The 18,659-nt window shown below is 33.9% G+C and overlaps 1 protein-coding gene across 2 annotated transcripts; it reads left to right on the forward strand.

Moving 5' to 3' along the window:
• The first annotated feature begins 3,233 nt into the window (after positions 1-3,233).
• Positions 3,234-11,772, forward strand: LOC123536058 (protein C-ets-1-like). 2 transcript variants are annotated; one of them, XM_045318845.2, is made up of 8 exons: positions 3,234-3,336; positions 4,129-4,183; positions 5,425-5,874; positions 6,118-6,222; positions 6,482-6,562; positions 7,163-7,351; positions 7,979-8,168; positions 8,782-11,772. In XM_045318845.2, the coding sequence occupies exons 2-8, from the start codon at positions 4,150-4,152 to the stop codon at positions 8,885-8,887; spliced, it is 1,155 nt and encodes a 384-aa protein (XP_045174780.1). In that variant the 5' UTR covers positions 3,234-3,336; positions 4,129-4,149; the 3' UTR covers positions 8,888-11,772. The 2 variants fall into 2 exon arrangements, with proteins under 2 accessions (XP_045174780.1, XP_045174782.1); XM_045318847.2 differs by lacking the exons at positions 3,234-3,336; positions 4,129-4,183 and adding an exon at positions 3,790-4,072.
• The last annotated feature ends 6,887 nt before the right edge of the window (positions 11,773-18,659 follow it).

Consider the following 18,659-nt stretch of genomic DNA (forward strand, 5'->3'; position numbering starts at 1 on the left):
TTTAGAGCAATCATGGTCTAAAACCAGTTACAAAAAATCCTTTGATGCACTTTCTAACAGCTTTCACATGAGCACTGTACCGCATTCCTGTTAGTTAAGCAGACAGAGTTGCATAAACTCTTTTCGATTCGTACATGTATTCTTGATGTTCACGAATGAGTGCCAATTTGTAATTGATGTTTTGAGATTTATTTTGCCACTGTCAAACTTGGTATGAAGTTTGTGTGTAATCATGATTCAGCTTGCACATGTATATCTCTTTTGTTGGAAATGTTTCTTCCTTTTTGCAATGTAATACTTTTGCACGTGTGAACTAATATTGTCATATTCATTTGTATGCGTGACATTGAGAATCTTATTTTAAAATTGTATGTATATTTTCCAGTGTACTTATAAGTTTACTATTTAAATAAGCTTTCTGTTATGTTCTGTTCTGTTCATAAATGTTTTCTGTAACGCTTCCGACAATGATACAACATCCAGCGAAAGCTCTATATACCAATTGCCTGTGAACAAATGTATGGATTTAGCAGCTAACTTTTAGTCTGCTGGCGGCAAGTGATTCTGCCTTTGCGACCTGTGCAGACCATCTGTGCAGGCTGATCATGGTCTACACTGTTCGCTGTTCAGTCAGTAATTTTTCAGTGATCAACCCTTCGAATAATAAATGGTACTGTCCAAATTGAATGATAGACCAGTCCATTTTAAATATTTAGCAGGGTAAAGGTTAAAGGTATTGAATGATTCTCTCCAGCAATTGTTTTTCAATGTCGTTTTTGTCCAGTTATGTAAGTTACTTTTTTAAACTATGAATATTATCTTTTAAAGTATAAACCGAGGGATGAATGCGAAAAGGGTCTAATAGAAAAAAAATATATATAACACAATTGGTATGTACTCTAAGGTAAATATTGAAAACGGTATCACGATACAATAATTGTTACCAGTTCAAGTTTTTTTTTCAGAGTTTCTATATCATAGAGAAAAGAAACAATTAGACTTTTTTACATTCACCCAACAAAACACTGTAATCTGGAAAAAAAACTTGAATTGACAACAATGTTTGTATCTTGATACCGTTTTCAATATTGTCTTAGAGTACATAACAATTGTGTAGCGGAAACATTTTGCAAAGGAATTCTTCTTCCTTTGTTTTTCAAAAACTTGCGTATTAATACTGAAATATCCCGTTGAATACATTATCTAAAGTTAGGAAGCTACTAAATTAGATTCGTTATAATTCAACTACTTAGTACTCTGGATAAATGCTACCTTACGAAGCTGTTCTCCGATTACCAAAACTTTTAGATCTATCTTGTTGTCACGAAAAGAAGTTAAGCGTCTTTCCGAGACTTTTTGAATAACTGAAACCATGTAATGAGATAAAAGAGATGAGTACACCGTACAATGTTTGTAAGATTATAAAAAAACATTCAAAATACGATTACTGTTGTTTTGTTTTTCAATTATTTTTTTTTATTTGTTGCTTACCAAATAATTACACACGCTATTTGGCGTTCAGTAAAAGTGTTGTCGGATGGTGTTGACATTCAGCCTATTCAAACTATGGAAAATGACATATATTGAAGAAGTGTTTTTTGTTGGGTTTAGAGTCAAATTGAGGCCATGTAGGTCAAATGACGACTTTTCTAAATATTGACGGTGGAGGAAGACCCCAGGTGCTCCTCCGAGCTTTGTTTCAGGCATGGGCGGGAAACTTGGTAGAACGTTGACATTCCGTCAGCCAACTGGATGGCTTCCTCGCAAGCTTGGGACGTGATTTTTCCCTGCACTTGTTTTTCTAAAGCCAGTATATGTTGATACATAAATGACCATATATCAAACAAATATCTATATGCAGGCTACGTATTTTTTGTATCTTTCATATAACCGAAATGTGCCTGTTGAATTTTTGAAGCAAGCCTTCTGCTGTTTCTTTCCCCTACAGATTTAATTATTTTATTGCAGGCCTGTTTTGTGATATGTTGAGTGCTCTGTGCTCCTCACCCTTTTCTTGCTACTATTCTCTATGCTTTAAAGGCTTCGTCAAACAAGAATAATCTGTTATTGTTGGCCGCCAGTTGACGTTCATTAAAAGCGAAGAAACCTGCGAGTTTTCCGATTCCCTTAAAGAGCCACCACAGTATAACTGTATTTTGTTGTGTTTCCAGAAGGTAATAATATATAATCAGCATTAAAAAAATAACAAATACAAATATTTCCTTTGTTTTTACAGTTGCAAATTGACAGTGTCATTTAGCAGGCCAGGTCAATGAGTTTAATGTCTGAATATTGCATTATTCATGTAGCATCATGCACGGCACTTTATGTATTTAGTTTTAAATGTAGAGCACATTTTGTTTCCAGTGTAAGATAGCTATCAAATGGTGTGTTTTATATCTTAAAATACATTGAAAAGAGATTGACTGAAGTGAATGGGTGGGGGTGGGGGTGAAGGATGTAGGTCAGTAGATTGTGGTTGCCTATAACAATAATGATTATTGACTTTTTTTTGAGCCGCCCATATTGGTTTTAAATTCAGCTAGCTTAAGGAAGTTTGGTGGTTCCACCCAGGTAACCGCCCAGGATGAAATAATGCACGGAGGGGCATCTGGGGTCTTCCTACACCATTAAAGCTGGAAAGCCGCCATATGTCCTAAATTTTGTCGGTGCTACGTTCAACCCGATAAAACAAACAACTCAAAATCTTTGCAGTCGGGTGTCGGTACGTGATGAGAGAGGGTTAGCGGTGCAGTGTTCCTTAGAATTGATGCATGTGGCTGTATATAATTGTTCAATCATTTCTAGTTTTTATAAATGGCAATTTGGAAAATGTAAACATATGAACCATTAGTTATATCACAATCTTAGTTTACTATTCTATTAATGTCACTTTAAAATCTGTTTCTACTCTTAACGGTAAAAAGTGTAACTGAAGCTAATTCAAAATATTTCAAGGGTTGCACTTAATTAAGGTCATGGTGAATCTTAAATCTCTATTTTATCGGAGTTGAAAAGAACCTAAATGTCATATACAACATGCTTAGGCCACTCCGGATGTAAAATTAGAATGTAAAGCGTTAACAAAACTTAAATCTATTATTATGATGAATAAAGTTTATCATGGCCAATTTGTGCATGTAAATATTGTGTATTGCGTTGTGGAAATACCCTATGTATGAAAGTAGGTCAGCAGATTAGATTGGCGGGTATAAAAAGATTTTTGAAGCCCAAAATGCATTTCTGTAGTCATCAATATTATGTAAACATCTCGTTTCGTGCTATTAGTGTGCAGACTGACGAAATAGGTTTTATTATATTTGTAACTTTGGAAAGGTATTTAAATATTTGCAAATTTTAAAAGTTAATCTAAGATTGAACATTTCATATATACAGTTAGATTAAATATGAGCTGACAGTTTATGTGACTTTCTGAATAGCATTATTTGTTAACATTTATTTTATTTATTTTTGTATTTTTTACTTACCAAAATATGGTTTGCTTTATTTGTTTAAGCTGGTTGCGTGTGGATGAATATTTTGGCATTCTTAAGTAACATTTCTAAAGCCGTATCTACAGTAACGTAAATTTATCTAAAGATGTTGTTGATGCACCCAGTTTTTTTTCTCTATCGAATTACAGAACTTATTTTTATCTAAGTTAAACCAGTCACTTATGGGTTTTCTAGTTATCTTGTATCTACATTTTTGTTTAAAAAAACTATTTCAAAATGGTGTTCATTGTCTTGTTAAAATACCGAAAAAGGAAGTACATCTTCAAAATTAGTTATTAGTTATTTTGTCTTTATTATGAAGTGTTAAACGAGCAACATAATTGTCTTACTTACATTCACTTTATTAACACTTTTGTAGCACTTAAAAATTGCATCTTTTCCTACTTACAATGTCATCATTTTCATAAAGATTAAAGATAATTATCGCGTTGTTGAAACAATTGAGCTTCTTATCTTTGCGACTAGAAGAGTTTCAAGAATTATAAATGTGCCTGTCATACTTGGAAATAATTATCTCGCCGGTGGCTTTTGACATCATCACTAGCACTCATATTTGGGTAAGACGCAGTTTCTTTATACAGAATTAAAGTTACAGACAGTGCTCATTTTTCAGGACATTGCAACATTACTCAGGATGGATGATCCAGAGTTAGAACAATTTGTATTAGGTAAATCTTTTTAAAATTTATTTTGTTTATAAAAATCTTCTTTTGTTTCATATTTGTTTATGATATAGAGAATTTCATATTGTTATGTAATTCTGTGTCTTTTTCCAAATGATCAAAACTGACCGAGGAATGGATCGATCTGTTATTTAGATTTATATTATTCGTTCTAGAATATTATTTGTGTAATGTAATGCATGTTTTTCAGAAGAAACTTTTCAGTGCATCTGAATAGTCATTTTAACAAAATCTCATTTAGATGCAATTATTATTATTCTTGTCCAATGAAGCACATTAAGTGCTAAATTTGTTTAAAGACATATCCAGTGTCAGAAACTTAAAAATTGCTTTTTATTTTGGCCAAATCTCACGCATCTGAAATACGGAATAAGTAACGTAATGGACTGGGGCTTGTAATGATAGCTAACGATGATTCCTTTTCACTTTACTAATGAAGATTTGGTGGTCACCGTCTTGAAACCAAAAACAAACTTACTTGCTATTTGATCCATCTAATTTCAAACAGGTGTTTTCGTGAATTGCGGCTTTATTCTACAAGGTCCATACATAAAATACACATCATTCTAAAGGTCTACGATGCTAGTACTAGGATCTCTTTGAAGTCATCAAAAATATCTTTTAATATTTGAAAATCAATGGCTAAAGGCAAAATCCCAATTTCCATGTTTTAAAAATCTTAGAAAAAAAATTGTAAGGACATTTTATATTTATGATGACTATAATATCGTAAAAGTTTTATATTGACCCTTTCATAAAAATAAAACAAGTAACTAATTTTTTTTATAACTTTTGTTTTCAAATATGGCCGAAATTTGAATGAAAAACACCCAACAAAAGTCATTTTATTCATGATAAATCCGTAATTGATCAAGATATTTGAAAATGTAAAAAGGTCCTATTATAGTCTTTGGAGTCCATTAAAATGATGTTTGATATCATTAGCATTGTTTTATATTTAAAGAGAAATCAGGGAAAACCCTGTTACGGTTCACGAGGATCAAACAGTAGATAGCTAGCGGAAGACCAGTGAGTCAATAGCTAAAATGATTCGAAAAATCAGTTATATTTATAGTTTGAAAAAAAAAAAAAAAAAAAAAAAAAAAAAAAAAAAAAAAAAAAAAAAACATCAGTACGCTTTCTGGTAGTCGACACTAACCTACACAAAGTATTATTTTCAGAAAAAAAAGATAAATATGATGTAACAATTTTTTTTTCAATTTCAGAGAAGATATCGTCAAGTTCAGGAAATTGCTCCCCAGTAGACACCATGGACTGCGTATCAACGCAAGGATCAGTTGCGTGCTCTCACATCTATCCCCATGAACCACTCGGAGGGTTGTCATCAACATCGCCACTATCATCCCCTCCAATAACGTGCTCATCAATTGAAAAATTACCACCAATATCGCATTTGTCACCATCAATCACATCACCTTCGTACCAGCAACCAAGTTACACTCCAAATCATGAAATTCTAACATCAAAACATGGACAAACCATTCTGTCAATGGACAGCCATATTACACAAAGTCATGTGTTTGATTTAAACGGGAACATTCAGGACTCGCAGCACTTTTCCGACTATCATGATCAGGACTATGAGGAACAGTGTTATCAGACGGCTTTGGCGCAAAGTGAACATTGCAACTATTCTAACAGTTATTATGCGGGAGGTTTGTATTTTATTTTAGTAATTATAAAGAAATGTGTTTATGTAAACTGGTTTATCCGTGCTAAATTCGTCTGTTAAATACGTCTTTTACTTTTATTAAGCAATTAGTTGTGTTTTAAGATGACAATTTGTTTCACGTATATGAATGAATAAATGCAAAATAAAATGTACAATTTCAATTTAAAAAAGTGAATCAACTTTGTCATTGCTTAAAACTCTTATTTTGATATATATCTGTTTTCAGAAAACTTTATTTACGCTATGCATAATTCAAACCATGAGGGTATGCACGATTCTCAGACCTATCATTGGTATGGTCCACAGGCAAGCTATGACTCCGAGGATAGCTGTAAGTTATAATTCAAATTTTCTCTTGAGTCTTATGCAGTCTCCCTGTGCATCTTGTTCTAAATTAAATCATATGCGTGTTCAGCTGTTCGATGAATTACAAAATATCTAAAAATATAAACACCTAATCATTTCATATTACATAAAACTATGATTCTGTTCTGTCTTGATTCAATACCTTTATTAAGCAATCAAGAAAACAATAAGTGACGTTGCCTCTCATATTTGCGACTGACTAAGTTTAAATATTTGTGTTTTAGTTGAAGTAGAAACTACAGACCACGTGGTGTTTCCAGACAACACAATTCCAAGAACACCACAGTTTGGACCAATCATTAGAAGTGAGTTTCATTTGTCCTAATTTGCTAATTTGCTGTCAGCTGTCTAATACATGATGTTTTTAACACTATAGTAAATTCGCCGGCATTATCATTACGTCTACGGATATTAAGACCGTATCTTTTCGAAATAAATAATGCAAAAAAAAAAAAAGCGAACAAGATCTGTATTTTTATATAATTTATTTTTCCCAGAGAAAACAAAACACACTAAAAGCACCATTCACTTAATCGGCCGGTCCGATGAAAAGACTGGAAATTTTGAATCAAAGAAAATTAATTTTAATCAACAAAAAGTCATTTAAACTCATTTGCAAAACAAGAAGACAAATTCGTATTATTTATTTTTTCACATTTAATCAATTTGTTGTCTGCTTTATTATAATTTCACAGATATTAAAAAATTAGTTTCGATGATTGTATAACGAATTCTTAGAATGTGAATGTACAAAAAATGACCAGATCACCACAACTTTTTGCGTTTGCAAATTTAATTTTGATATTATACTACAAGGGACGATGAAATAAGAAGTCCTTTGCATAATTTTTTTTAATAAAAATACGCCCAGAACGGCATACTCACACTTAAATGTTTATATTTAGATACACCGCAGAGTGACGGTGGTAGCCCATTACCGAATTTTTCGGTGTTTACCGCAGAGCTCAAAAAGGTTCCTAACCGTCGTGGGCGGCCTGTAACTTACAACAAACCTGGCTATAACTACAGCGACAGTGATAGTCTACACAGTGACGAGGATGAAAGAACAGCCCAATCAAAAGGATGTCGCCGAGGTAAGAAAACTTTTTTTTTCGTAGTATGCATGTTATACTTGTCACTTGGGGTGTTTTTAACAACATTTATTTACTTTTTATTTTCAGTAGCTTATCTAGATATCAATATATCATAGCAACTACGCAAGACAAATTTATTACAAAAAAGAAGGCATGATTTTGTTATTTTCTGTCAGGAGGCGTGAATGTAACTTTAGCAGTAGCGTAGAATAATACGATGAACGCCTATATTTCAAAGTTTAAAAATGAACAGGTTCATGTTGTTGTGACGGGCTACGAATCGATCGTACATTGATATTCTAAGAAATATTGTGCCATTGAAACTATGTCTTGGGCAGTGTGGTCTTATTTCCGGTTCTTTGTGACCATTAAATTCATCATTTTCATATGTATAATAATATTCCCTTGAACCGGTGCTAAGGAGCGTGAGGGGAGATGAAGCTTTAAACCCCGCCCCAAAATACTTAATTGCGCTCTACGGTTCCAGTGCTTCTCCTTATAGATTTAACGAAAAAATTACCAAATCGTTCCGGTGTTTTGCAGATATCAGCAACCATTATGAAACATTCATAATTATAGTAACCAGCAGTCTGGTAAAAGATTAAACTTCATGTACGTTAATTTCAGGAGCAAAGAACATATTGCTATGGAAATTTCTGCTTGGAGAGTTAAGAAAGCCAAATAGTAATCATATCAAATGGGAAAACGAGAGGGAAGGAATCTTTAAATTTGTTGACACCGCAGAATGTAGCCGTCTTTGGGGACAAATGAAGAAGAAAGAGGACATGAACTTTGAAAAGCTTAGTCGAGGAATCAGGTGAATACAGCATAAAATCATTTCATTAGAGTCCTCCAAATAATTGCTATTATAAAATGCTTTAGATTGTCGACTGGTTATGACAATCAGCAATTTCTGCGCACTTACGTATTTCGGCATTCAAGAGAATATTCGGTTACGGTTCATACGGAGAATACGTGATCGCATGAAAAATGTCCATTGTCATTACGGGTCCACTACCTTAATAATTAGAATAAAAACAAGAATCTACTAACTGCTACCAAGACTGCATTTCCACTACCGTCAAGGAACAGGCTCAATCAAAACGAACCTGCAACATTTTCATTTTTGTTGTGTTCAGCAACCTGTGGAGTTTCCACTTTTTCTATCTTTCTATCAATTAAAACATATTTTACTTCAATGTATAGAAGTGCGGGTATGTGAGGTTTCGTTCCCTGCACATCCACGCAGTCTGATCTAGAACCAAATTGTTCGCATTCAATTACATGCAAGTGCTGAAATCATTAAACCAACAGTACGGATTATCTCGATCCTTGCTGGTCGCATAGCGCTAACGTTGTTTTTTTTTCGCACAGCGGCAATGAATTATATTTTGTTCGTTCTGTCCTGACTTTACCATTTTACCTTTCAGACATTACTACAAAGACGGTCTTATGTCTCGCAGGGATGGAATTCGGCTGGTTTACAAATTTAACTGGGATCGTGTACCAAGAGCATTTTGGCCAAGGAGGCACTAAATTACTGTGTTTCTTCATCACAATATCACAGACTGATTGCCAGCAGTAGAAAGAATCTCTAGGCTCAATTACGTTTCAACACCAAGAAACTAAAAACATGCATGGTGTTAATGCAAACAATATATCACAACTTACATATTTTTAAAAAACATTCCGTCTATTGATCTCACTTTATGAATAACAACGAAATGTCTAAACACAGTTTCATGTGAAAATCTTTTTGCCTTACCTATAACCCATTTGTTGAGTTTTGACACTAACTGTGTAAATGGTGCTTTGTTAAATAATTTACAGATGTGTTCATTCTAATATAACCTATTTGTTCATATCATATAATTTATGTTTATTTCGTTTAACAATGTGTTCATTTCATTTTACATTTATAGATATCATTATTCAATATGTGCATGTCATTTTTCAGTTGTATATATCATTATTCAATGTTTTTTTTTTATATATTTCATTTTCCATTTGTACATATCTTTAATTTATCTTTTACCGTGGTTTCTTAGTATTACCCGTCTCTTACTGCCAGTTGTTGAGCAACACTGTACAAATGAGTTGACAATTTTAAGTATGTTTTCATTCGTACGAGTATCTGGTTTCTGCACGACTCTTGCCTATTGAGTTGCATTCTGGTATTCATATCTTCTCAGTTGCATTTCATGTTAAAATCATATATAAACATGCATGTACTGTTGTCTATAGTTATACATACACGTGTTCATTTTCTTTTTTTAAATAACTAGACCAAGTTTAAACATCATTTAATGTATTCTATATTTTCATACAAACGACTCATGCAATGTATATTTGATCGGATATATCGCCTCTGAGTTGTTCTTTTATATGATAACAACCTCTTAAACACACATGCATGTACAGTTGTCTATATATACTTTCGTATGTTCATTTGAGCCGGGCCGTGAGAAAACCAACATAGTGGCTTTGCGACCAGCATGGATCCTGACCAGTCTGCGCGGATGCGCAGGCTGGTCTGGATCCATGCTGTTCGCATTCAAATCCTATTGCAATTAGAGAAACCGTTAGCAAACAGCATAGATCCTGACTAGACTGCGCGGATGCGCAGGCTGGTCTGGATCCATGCTGGTCGCAAAACCACTGTGTTGGTTTTCTCATGGCGCGGCTCATTTATATATTTTCTCATCATATCGTTTAATGTTACTTCTGGTCATTATTTTGCTTTTTTTTGCACTTGACCTACAACTCTTAACAATTAACTACTTAATGATTTTATGAATGGATCTTACACTAGGGATGAGTATTTGCTAGCCTATCTCTAAAGAAACAATGACATTTATAACAAAACAAATTATCATCTCAAGTGTTGTTTAAATATAGTTCATGATGAATCTCGCTTTTTACCTTCGTTAGTGCAATGTTAGCTATACAGTATCTGTACATGTCATGGAAAACAATTGATAAAAAAAACGACGGATGAGAGCAAAACGATTCTAAGTGTTTCTTTTATCAAAAATGCACTTAGACCGATTTGCTCCGACGCCCGAATTATATTCATTATAATGTTTTGTCACTGGCATTTAAACAAATGCAAAAACAAAACAAAACTTATTTTTAAATTTTGTTAACCAACTTGTGTATTTCAGTCTTTCCAAAATTGTTAAACTAAACGAAAATGTCTGAATGTTTCAATTTTGCATCATCAGGTCGCTGGTAACTGTTTCTTTATCTCAATTTCTTCAAGGGACGGGCCTACAGATGACTGTCATGCCTTCATCCGATCATTTTTGCTATGACACTGTTATTTCATTTTCGCTTCTTAAATGTGTAATCCATGTCGTGTGTGTGTTTTTTTTTTTTATTATTTATCATTACTCGACTTTAAGAGTCATAACATCTGGCAGGTCGGACATTTGCAATATGTTTTCCCTCATTTATAGGTTGCATCTTTTCCATTGTACGAAATCGAATCTTTCATATGATATCCTGAAAATATAAATTATTATTTTTTATTCAAATTATATATTTTGCTTTACTCTTTTAATTCTGGTCAAAGTACCTTGTTGATTCATCGGCTCCGTAAAATGGTTTCTGGGAATTTGTTCCCAGCGACGTTATACGTCAAAGGGCAATAGGCAAAACTTAGAAAAAAGGTCGATATGCCGAACTCATTTATCTCAAAAGTTTGGCTAGCTCAAAGACAATTTGAAACTCCGTCCCCAAAACGCGTGCACAAAATATCATTTAAGTCGAATTTCGGTTACCTTGAAGTAAAACGCTAAACCGCTCAACTGTTTGATATTTTTGGAAAGAAGTGTAATTTTATAGAAATACCCTATGGGAGATTTTTAGGGCGTGTTCAAATTTCAAAAACATGTTGTTTTTTTTCAGTTAAATTTGTTACTTTAGTATCTTGAAAGACACTATGGTACAATTGTAAACAGAATATCACGATGGAACAGATGATTCAAACATTAATTTACATTTGATATCCTGTAAATATGAATAGCTTTTCTGTATATTTGTTTTAAATATAACATTTTGGTAATGTAAATTCTCACATATCAGTCTGATAAAAACGAACGTCCACGTGAAATACTATTTTTGCAGAGAACAACGTTTTTGCTAACACATTTATAACATGACTGTATTTTAGCATAACTTCTAGCTGAAGATCTATTTGCATCTAAATGATTATTTTACTGTATTTAACTATGTTTATTTATTGTGTATCATTCATTTTTATAAAGCAAGTACAAAAAGTTCTATCAGAAAACAAATAAAAACAATTAAAACAAATTCTTTATTACATGTAAATATGACAAAATGTTGAATTTTGAAATATTTATGTCCTTAAAAATGTGGTAATAATTTATTAATAAATGAATTGTTACAAAAATCAATGCTTGTTCATTTTTCTTCCGTTAAAGATTATATGTCCATAATTGGTACACCCATCGTCTGTTTCATTAGTCATGTACAAATAAAACAAGATTAAACGGACCCATCGCGACAATCGGCATTTTCCGTTCATTTACGTAATCTCCATATGTGATTGCGGCATTCTCCGCTTGTTATGTAATCGCAATTTTCTGTTTTGCCGAAGAATGCCGAAAAAAAAAAAAACATACGAGAATATGTAACTACATGGGAATTGCCAATTGTCATTATGAGTCCACATACATATCATCATTATTATTATTATTATTATTATACCAGATTTATATAGCGCCCTTTTCATGATAAACACGTTTAAAGGCGCTTACATATAGCAAACGCAGCCACACAGGGCGCGAAGTTCACAGAGTGAGATAAAGCCCCCCAGAACAGATAGAGAGAAATCCTTTGTAGATACATGCCTGTCCGGCTAACTTAGCCTAGCTCTTTGCGAATAGACAGTCTGGTTCTTTAACATGCCCGGTGTATAGCAACGATACAAGCGATGCCGTCTTTTCCTGGGAAGAACCAGTACAGACACTCAAGAGTATCTCAGAAATTTCCAGTGCCTGGACCGGGATTCGAATCCCGGACCTCTGGATTGACAGTCAAGCGTGTTACCACTAGACCACCGGCCCACCTATATAAATATACATGTTTATTAGGGGATCTTGCACAACTGACTGAATTCAAAGCGTTTAGTCAAAATACGTGTACTTTAGCATGAATTGTTACACATGATACCTTACGCTTACTGTGGTATTTATAAGACGCGACATGTTTTCTTTTAACAGAATAGTTTAGATCTGATAGTATTCTGTACCATGTCCATAATGGTATGTTTGAAGAGGATGACATTACTATTTCCTATCTTATATCAGCTTTTTGAATCAATGTTAACAGACTTAACTATAGATAGAAGTAATCTGATTAGTTTCCATTATAGTCGTAATATCATCTGAAGAACATCTAACAAGTTGGCGTGATCTACTTCTTTTCTTATATCATAGAAATTATGTACCGCATTTGTCGATGCGGTAAACATGTTGTATTGATCATATGCAAAAACGAATTAAAATAAATAAAAAGGTGCAAAATTCTAGTTTCCCCGAAAATTATTTTTAAGACCCCCAACACATACTCGGGGATTTTCTAATTATAATATGCATTTACTTAGTTTTGACTGGAAAGGTGAAATAAAGTTATAAAGCTTTTTGGACGATATTTTCCGTGTAAAAACTAGATAAATTGTCACAACTTCAAACGGAAATATGCTCGGTATAACCAACCACAAGAGAAAAGCGGCATTTTAGATTGCATTCAATTTCGGTTTCGCAGTTTTCAGTTTCGTTTCTGTTCATATCATGTGCTTGCCTTTTAAGCACACACAAATAATTTCACACTCAATTGAATACTGATTATCCTATTTTACTTTTTTCCTTTTTGCTTTGATTTATTTCGAATTTTCATTGAACAGTTCAGTGATAAATGCGTTTGAAGTTCTATATACTATTAGATGAAATCTCTACTAACGGTCGTTTGTTAATACATATACCTTCCGTTAATATGCACGTGCTTACAACGTGCACATTTTATCAAATAAGACGATTTCATCATAGTATCTCTGACAGAGTAAAACGTTTTAATTTGAAGTCTGTATGAATGACTGAGTTTTAGAGTTACTTGAAATTTCGCCCAAATAACCAGCTGAAACAATACTTATCAATATACCCATTTTAGATAGTTTCATCATGTCTGCATGTTACTGGCAGTTTAATTGTCTGCAGGTCACTGACAGCTTTAGTTGCCTGCTTGTCACCGACAGATTCAGTTACCTGCTTGACGTTGACAACTTAAGTTGCCTGTATGTCACCGACAGATTTAGTTACATGCATGTCGTTGACAGCTTTAGTTGCCTGCATGTCACCGACAGATTTAGTTACCTGCATGTCGCTGACAGCTTTAGCTGTCTGCATGCCATTGACGACATCGGTTGCATGCGTGTCGTTGACAGCTTTAGTTTTCTGCCTGTCGTTGACAATTTAAGCTGATTGCATGTCGTTGAAAGATCAAGTTGCATGCATGACATTGGCCGCTTTAGTTGCCTACATGTCACAGATAGCTTTATTTACCTGCATGTCACTGACATATGTCTACGTGTCACTTACAACTTTAGTTCATTGCATGTCACTGACAGATTAAGTTGCATGCATAACGTTGGTAGCTTTAGTTGTCTGCCCGTCATTGACATCTTTAGATATCTACATGTCGTTTACAGCTTCAGATATTTGCATGACGCTAACAGATTAGGTTACCTGCATGGTAATCACAGCTTTCGTTGCCTGTATATCACTGACTGCTTTAGTTGCCTACAAGTCGCCGACAGCTATCGTTGCCTGTATATCATTGACAGCTTTAGTTGCCTACAAGTCGCCGACAGCTTTCGTTGCCTGTATATCACTGACAACTTTAGTTGCCTACAAGTCGCCGACAGCTTTCGTTGACTGTATATCACTGACAGCTTTAGTTGCCTACAAGTCGCCGACAGCTTTCGTTGCCTTTATATCACTGACAGCTTTAGTTGCCTACAAGTCGCCGACAGCTTTCGTTAACTGTATATCACTGACAGCTTTAGTTGCCTACAAGTCGCCGACAGCTTTCGTTGACTGTATATCACTGACAGCTTTAATTGCCTACAAGTCGCTGACAGCTTTAGTTACCTGCATATTGGCAGCGGATCAATTGCTCTTACTGATTCCATACGGAAATAATTGCCACACAGTGTGGAGAGATAAAAAGATATCAGTGTTTATACAAATGTAGCAAACTAAAATTAAAACAGCTCGGACTATAGGTTAGTGTTGCTATTACCTGCTCATGTTATGATTCAAACGCTTTCAAATACAAAGGGATTTCAAAATAGAATAGCCCAACTATTTATTAAAGCAAATTGATAGGGGCCCTTAGCTCTCGGTTCAAGTATTTTTCGGGTCGGTTTTACCTCTGTTTAAAGGATCTGAAGTAATTAACTATCACAACAACAATCTTTAGGGGTCGTTTGGTGGCTGTAAAAAGTTGTTGTTGTTCATTCGGTATTCATGTAATAGGCCTCAACTTAAGCCGGTGCTGGATACATGGGAAATGTTGCACCTTTCATTTTCTTTCATGGGCGGGCTCAATCGCAAAAAAAGCTAAAATCCGTATTCTTTACAAAACAGCGAAAAACGTTTTGCTATAGAAGAAAATAAAATACCGTATCTTAAAAGAACATTTGAGCCGCTATGTGGGTTTTCTCATGGCGTGGCTCATTTATCATTTGCGTGATAAATAACCATTTTCTAGTTAAAACATCAACATGCACTTCTATTCTCTCTTGTATTCATCCGTTTTCTAAAGGCCCAGTTTCTGTGTGAATTGTGTGTCATTTTACAAAATGGTCAGATGGTAAGATGAATAATATCATAATTATCTTTTTGTGATTTGCATTTGATAGTTGTAATTTAAATATGTTATTAATAACATTTTGTACAAAAGGTATGCTTAATTTCATAAACGTAATTACAGCTGGCAAAACAGCAAAATGGCAGGTTACCTGCTTTAATTTAGTATATTGATGATACTATATTAGCTTTTGTAAATGGTAAGATGATATCTATTACTTGGCCTTTAAAACAGTGAATTACTCTCCGACATACTCAAGACAACAATGAAACACATCCTTAGAATAAATAAAGTTTTCTTGCATCGCATCATGATTTTCCCGTGCTGTTTCCTGTGCTGGAAAAACTCATACCACGGCGTGTAAGATGACTCACATGAACGGATGCGTAAATTCCAACACTACTATAATAAAATAGTGCCTCAAAGAAAAGCATTCGTTTGATCTTATTCTTCTATTAGTTGAAGAATACGGCAGGCAAGAAAAAGAATCTATCACTATTTTATTCATAGATGAGGATGGAAATACATCGCTCTCGGGTTACTGTTTCGCGGACCAGATATTTCCATCCAACCAGTGAAAGATCCTTATTCTCAGACTTGTGTTTATGAGTAAATGTTTAACAGGGTTATTACGGTATGACAATGTAAGTGTCGTTAAATATTGTAGCTATTTGATACAAATTATTGCTTATTTTTTCGTTTCCCTTTATTATATCATTTTGCCTTGAATTGTACTAATATTGCAAAGATTTCTATTATTGCCTTTTTTAAATACAGGTATTTTTAAGCTAATGTATTTTATTCGGATAATAAATTAAGGTTGATTTTATTTCAACGGGAAGAGGATTTTTTTTTTGTGTTAATTGTATTGTAAGACCGAAATATCTTTCTACGTGTGATCACTTGATGCATTATCACGAGTGGCCTAGTCACGAATGTAAGATATGGCGTTTTTAAGATGAAGACACTTAATTTAACATATAAAACACACACAACTTTTTTTATGAACAAATTTCCGTATATTTGATATTTTTCGCTCGAAAACATTTTGATATTCAATAATGATTCTCACATTTATATTTCAATATAATATAACAATATAATTCACTGAAAAGCATGCAATGAAACGCAATTAAAGTATCTGCTTAGTGACTGCAAGCAACCGATATGTCTCATGAACCTTAAAGTTATTTGTTCTGTCAATATGTCATACAATCCCAAATAGCCTAACATATAAAATTTAATCGGGTGTTTATTTGACATGTTTTGATATGCTGTATTATATCTGACGCTTTAATATTGTCAAGGCGATAGCGTACCCACTTTTGAGTTTGATGCTACCTGTTCATTTGTTTTATGACACCTGGTTGAGATAATGTTACTACTTTAACGCTGTAGTACCGCGTTTAGGTTTGTTAGCTGTACATATGTTTTGAAACTCAAGTTCGCGTGACAATAACAAAAACTAAAGATTTCAAATATCGATAAAATGCTTTAGAATTAAATATGTCAGCGTAAAACAGATTTGGTAAACACCGTTTATTTGAACAAATTTTGTAAAAAGATTTTATAAATTTTAATTATATTTTCTTTGTTAATATATAAATTTAATATGAATGAACCCGTATAAATAAACCAGTTCCATGCTTGTTTAGTGCTATTTTGAAACAATTTTGGTCATTCAGTAATAAAAACACCCGTCAGGTCAGGGTCAGCATAATTATTTATCATTATAATTTCCTTTTAAATGCATTATGCCTCGTTTGCAAAATTAACCGCAGAAATAACAAAGTACTTTATTGCGAATATATTCCGTGTTTCTGTTACGGTTTCAAGGAAAACATGCTTCATGGAAAAGTTTTTCATTGTCAAAGTACAAATTAATTTTGCATGTAGTACCTGGTGTAATTATACCTGTCTGCATGTAGCCAACCGTAGCGTATTTATGGGTAATAACGATTTTGTCATTTAACGCTTCCGTAGTATATATTTCCTGATTTGCTACTTTCAAACGTAAATAAATTATTTACACCGTAATCAAAGTAAATCGAAGAAATAAAGGAGAACAAATTCATAAATTCACATTAAAGATTTCTTATCTTTATTGCAATATATTATTTTCTAGCTTTCAAAACAAAACAATCGTGTATGTACTTTTATAAAATTTTCAAACTAAACGAAAACTGTGAATCAAAACTGCAAATTTATAGTTATAATTTAAACCCGTTCAACTCAACTTCAGCCATATAAACAACCCCTGACAACCCCCCTGAAAAAATCAGTAAAAATAATGCTATCCATAGAAATTCATTTGTTAGGCAAAAGCATGTACATTTATCGAGTGTATGTCATTTCATTAAACTTTTCAATACATGTAGATAAGTTTGAATTCTACAATTAACTTAATATATTCTATTGAGACTACAATATGAATCGGTTTTGCACTTTGTTAAAACATCGCCAATTAATTAATTAATCAAGCAGATGAAGCAAGTTAAGTTCGTGTTTTTTTCATACATGTAATCATAAATTCATATTATCTCCCTTTATTAGACATTTGCTATCAATAGGAAAGAATAAGATTCACTCACATTTGTCATAATACAAGATTTAAATACTGTGCACCACCACATCTATGAAGAAAGAAGTCCCGACAAATATAGCTAACATTTTCATACACGATGATTACAAGACCCTTACTCACAAATAAGTGTCATACTTACATTACAAACAAAAATGTATAGCTGGCATCCAGTTACATGGTATATATAAACAATTTTTCACCATACCGCACAATATATGAAGCACATTCCCATGCTGTGCTCTAGTAAGACCCATCGATTGTTAATATTCGAAAAACAGTTAAAGGCCCATAACGCATTTGTTTATAATGTGGCCTCACACTTCCGTCATGAACATGAAATATATAATATTTCTTGTTAGTTCGTTCTTTCCCTTTTGTACGCGTCGTATTGAAATAAGTGCCACTCCAAGGCGTCATTCATGTACCCATGCATAAGATGTATTTAGGCAGCTGTTTAACCTGTTTTAACATCTTAATCCTTCTGGGACTTTAATATTTTCATGAAATGAGCCGCGCCATGAGAAAACCAACATAGTGGGTGTGCGACCAGCATGGATCCAGACCAGCCTGCGCATCCGCGCAGTCTGGTCAGGCTCCATGCTGTTCGCTTTTAAAGCCTATTGGAATTGGAGAAACTGTTAGCGAACAGCATGGATCCTGACCAGACTGCGCGGATGCGCAGGCTGGTCTGGATCCATGCTGGTCGCAAAGCCACTATGTTGGTTTTCTCATGGCGCGGCTCAAATGTAAGAATGATGCAATTTCAAAACTTTTAATCAGTGAGCGGAGTGGAGTCGGCAGCGCTCCGTCGAGTTTCCACTCTCTATA

Source organism: Mercenaria mercenaria, chromosome 17, assembly GCF_021730395.1.
Source record: "Mercenaria mercenaria strain notata chromosome 17, MADL_Memer_1, whole genome shotgun sequence".
Classification (NCBI taxonomy): Eukaryota; Metazoa; Mollusca; class Bivalvia; order Venerida; family Veneridae; genus Mercenaria; species Mercenaria mercenaria.

What these genes read in the sequence shown, in the direction of transcription:
- LOC123536058 (XM_045318845.2), top strand. Translation starts at nt 4,150, where the DNA reads ATGGATGATCCAGAGTTAGAACAATTTGTATTAG. An exon ending in TAACAGTTATTATGCGGGAG is followed by an intron (nt 5,875 to 6,117) that starts GTTTGTATTTTA and finishes ATCTGTTTTCAG; the next exon opens with AAAACTTTATTTACGCTATG. An exon ending in GTTTGGACCAATCATTAGAA is followed by an intron (nt 6,563 to 7,162) that starts GTGAGTTTCATT and finishes GTTTATATTTAG; the next exon opens with ATACACCGCAGAGTGACGGT.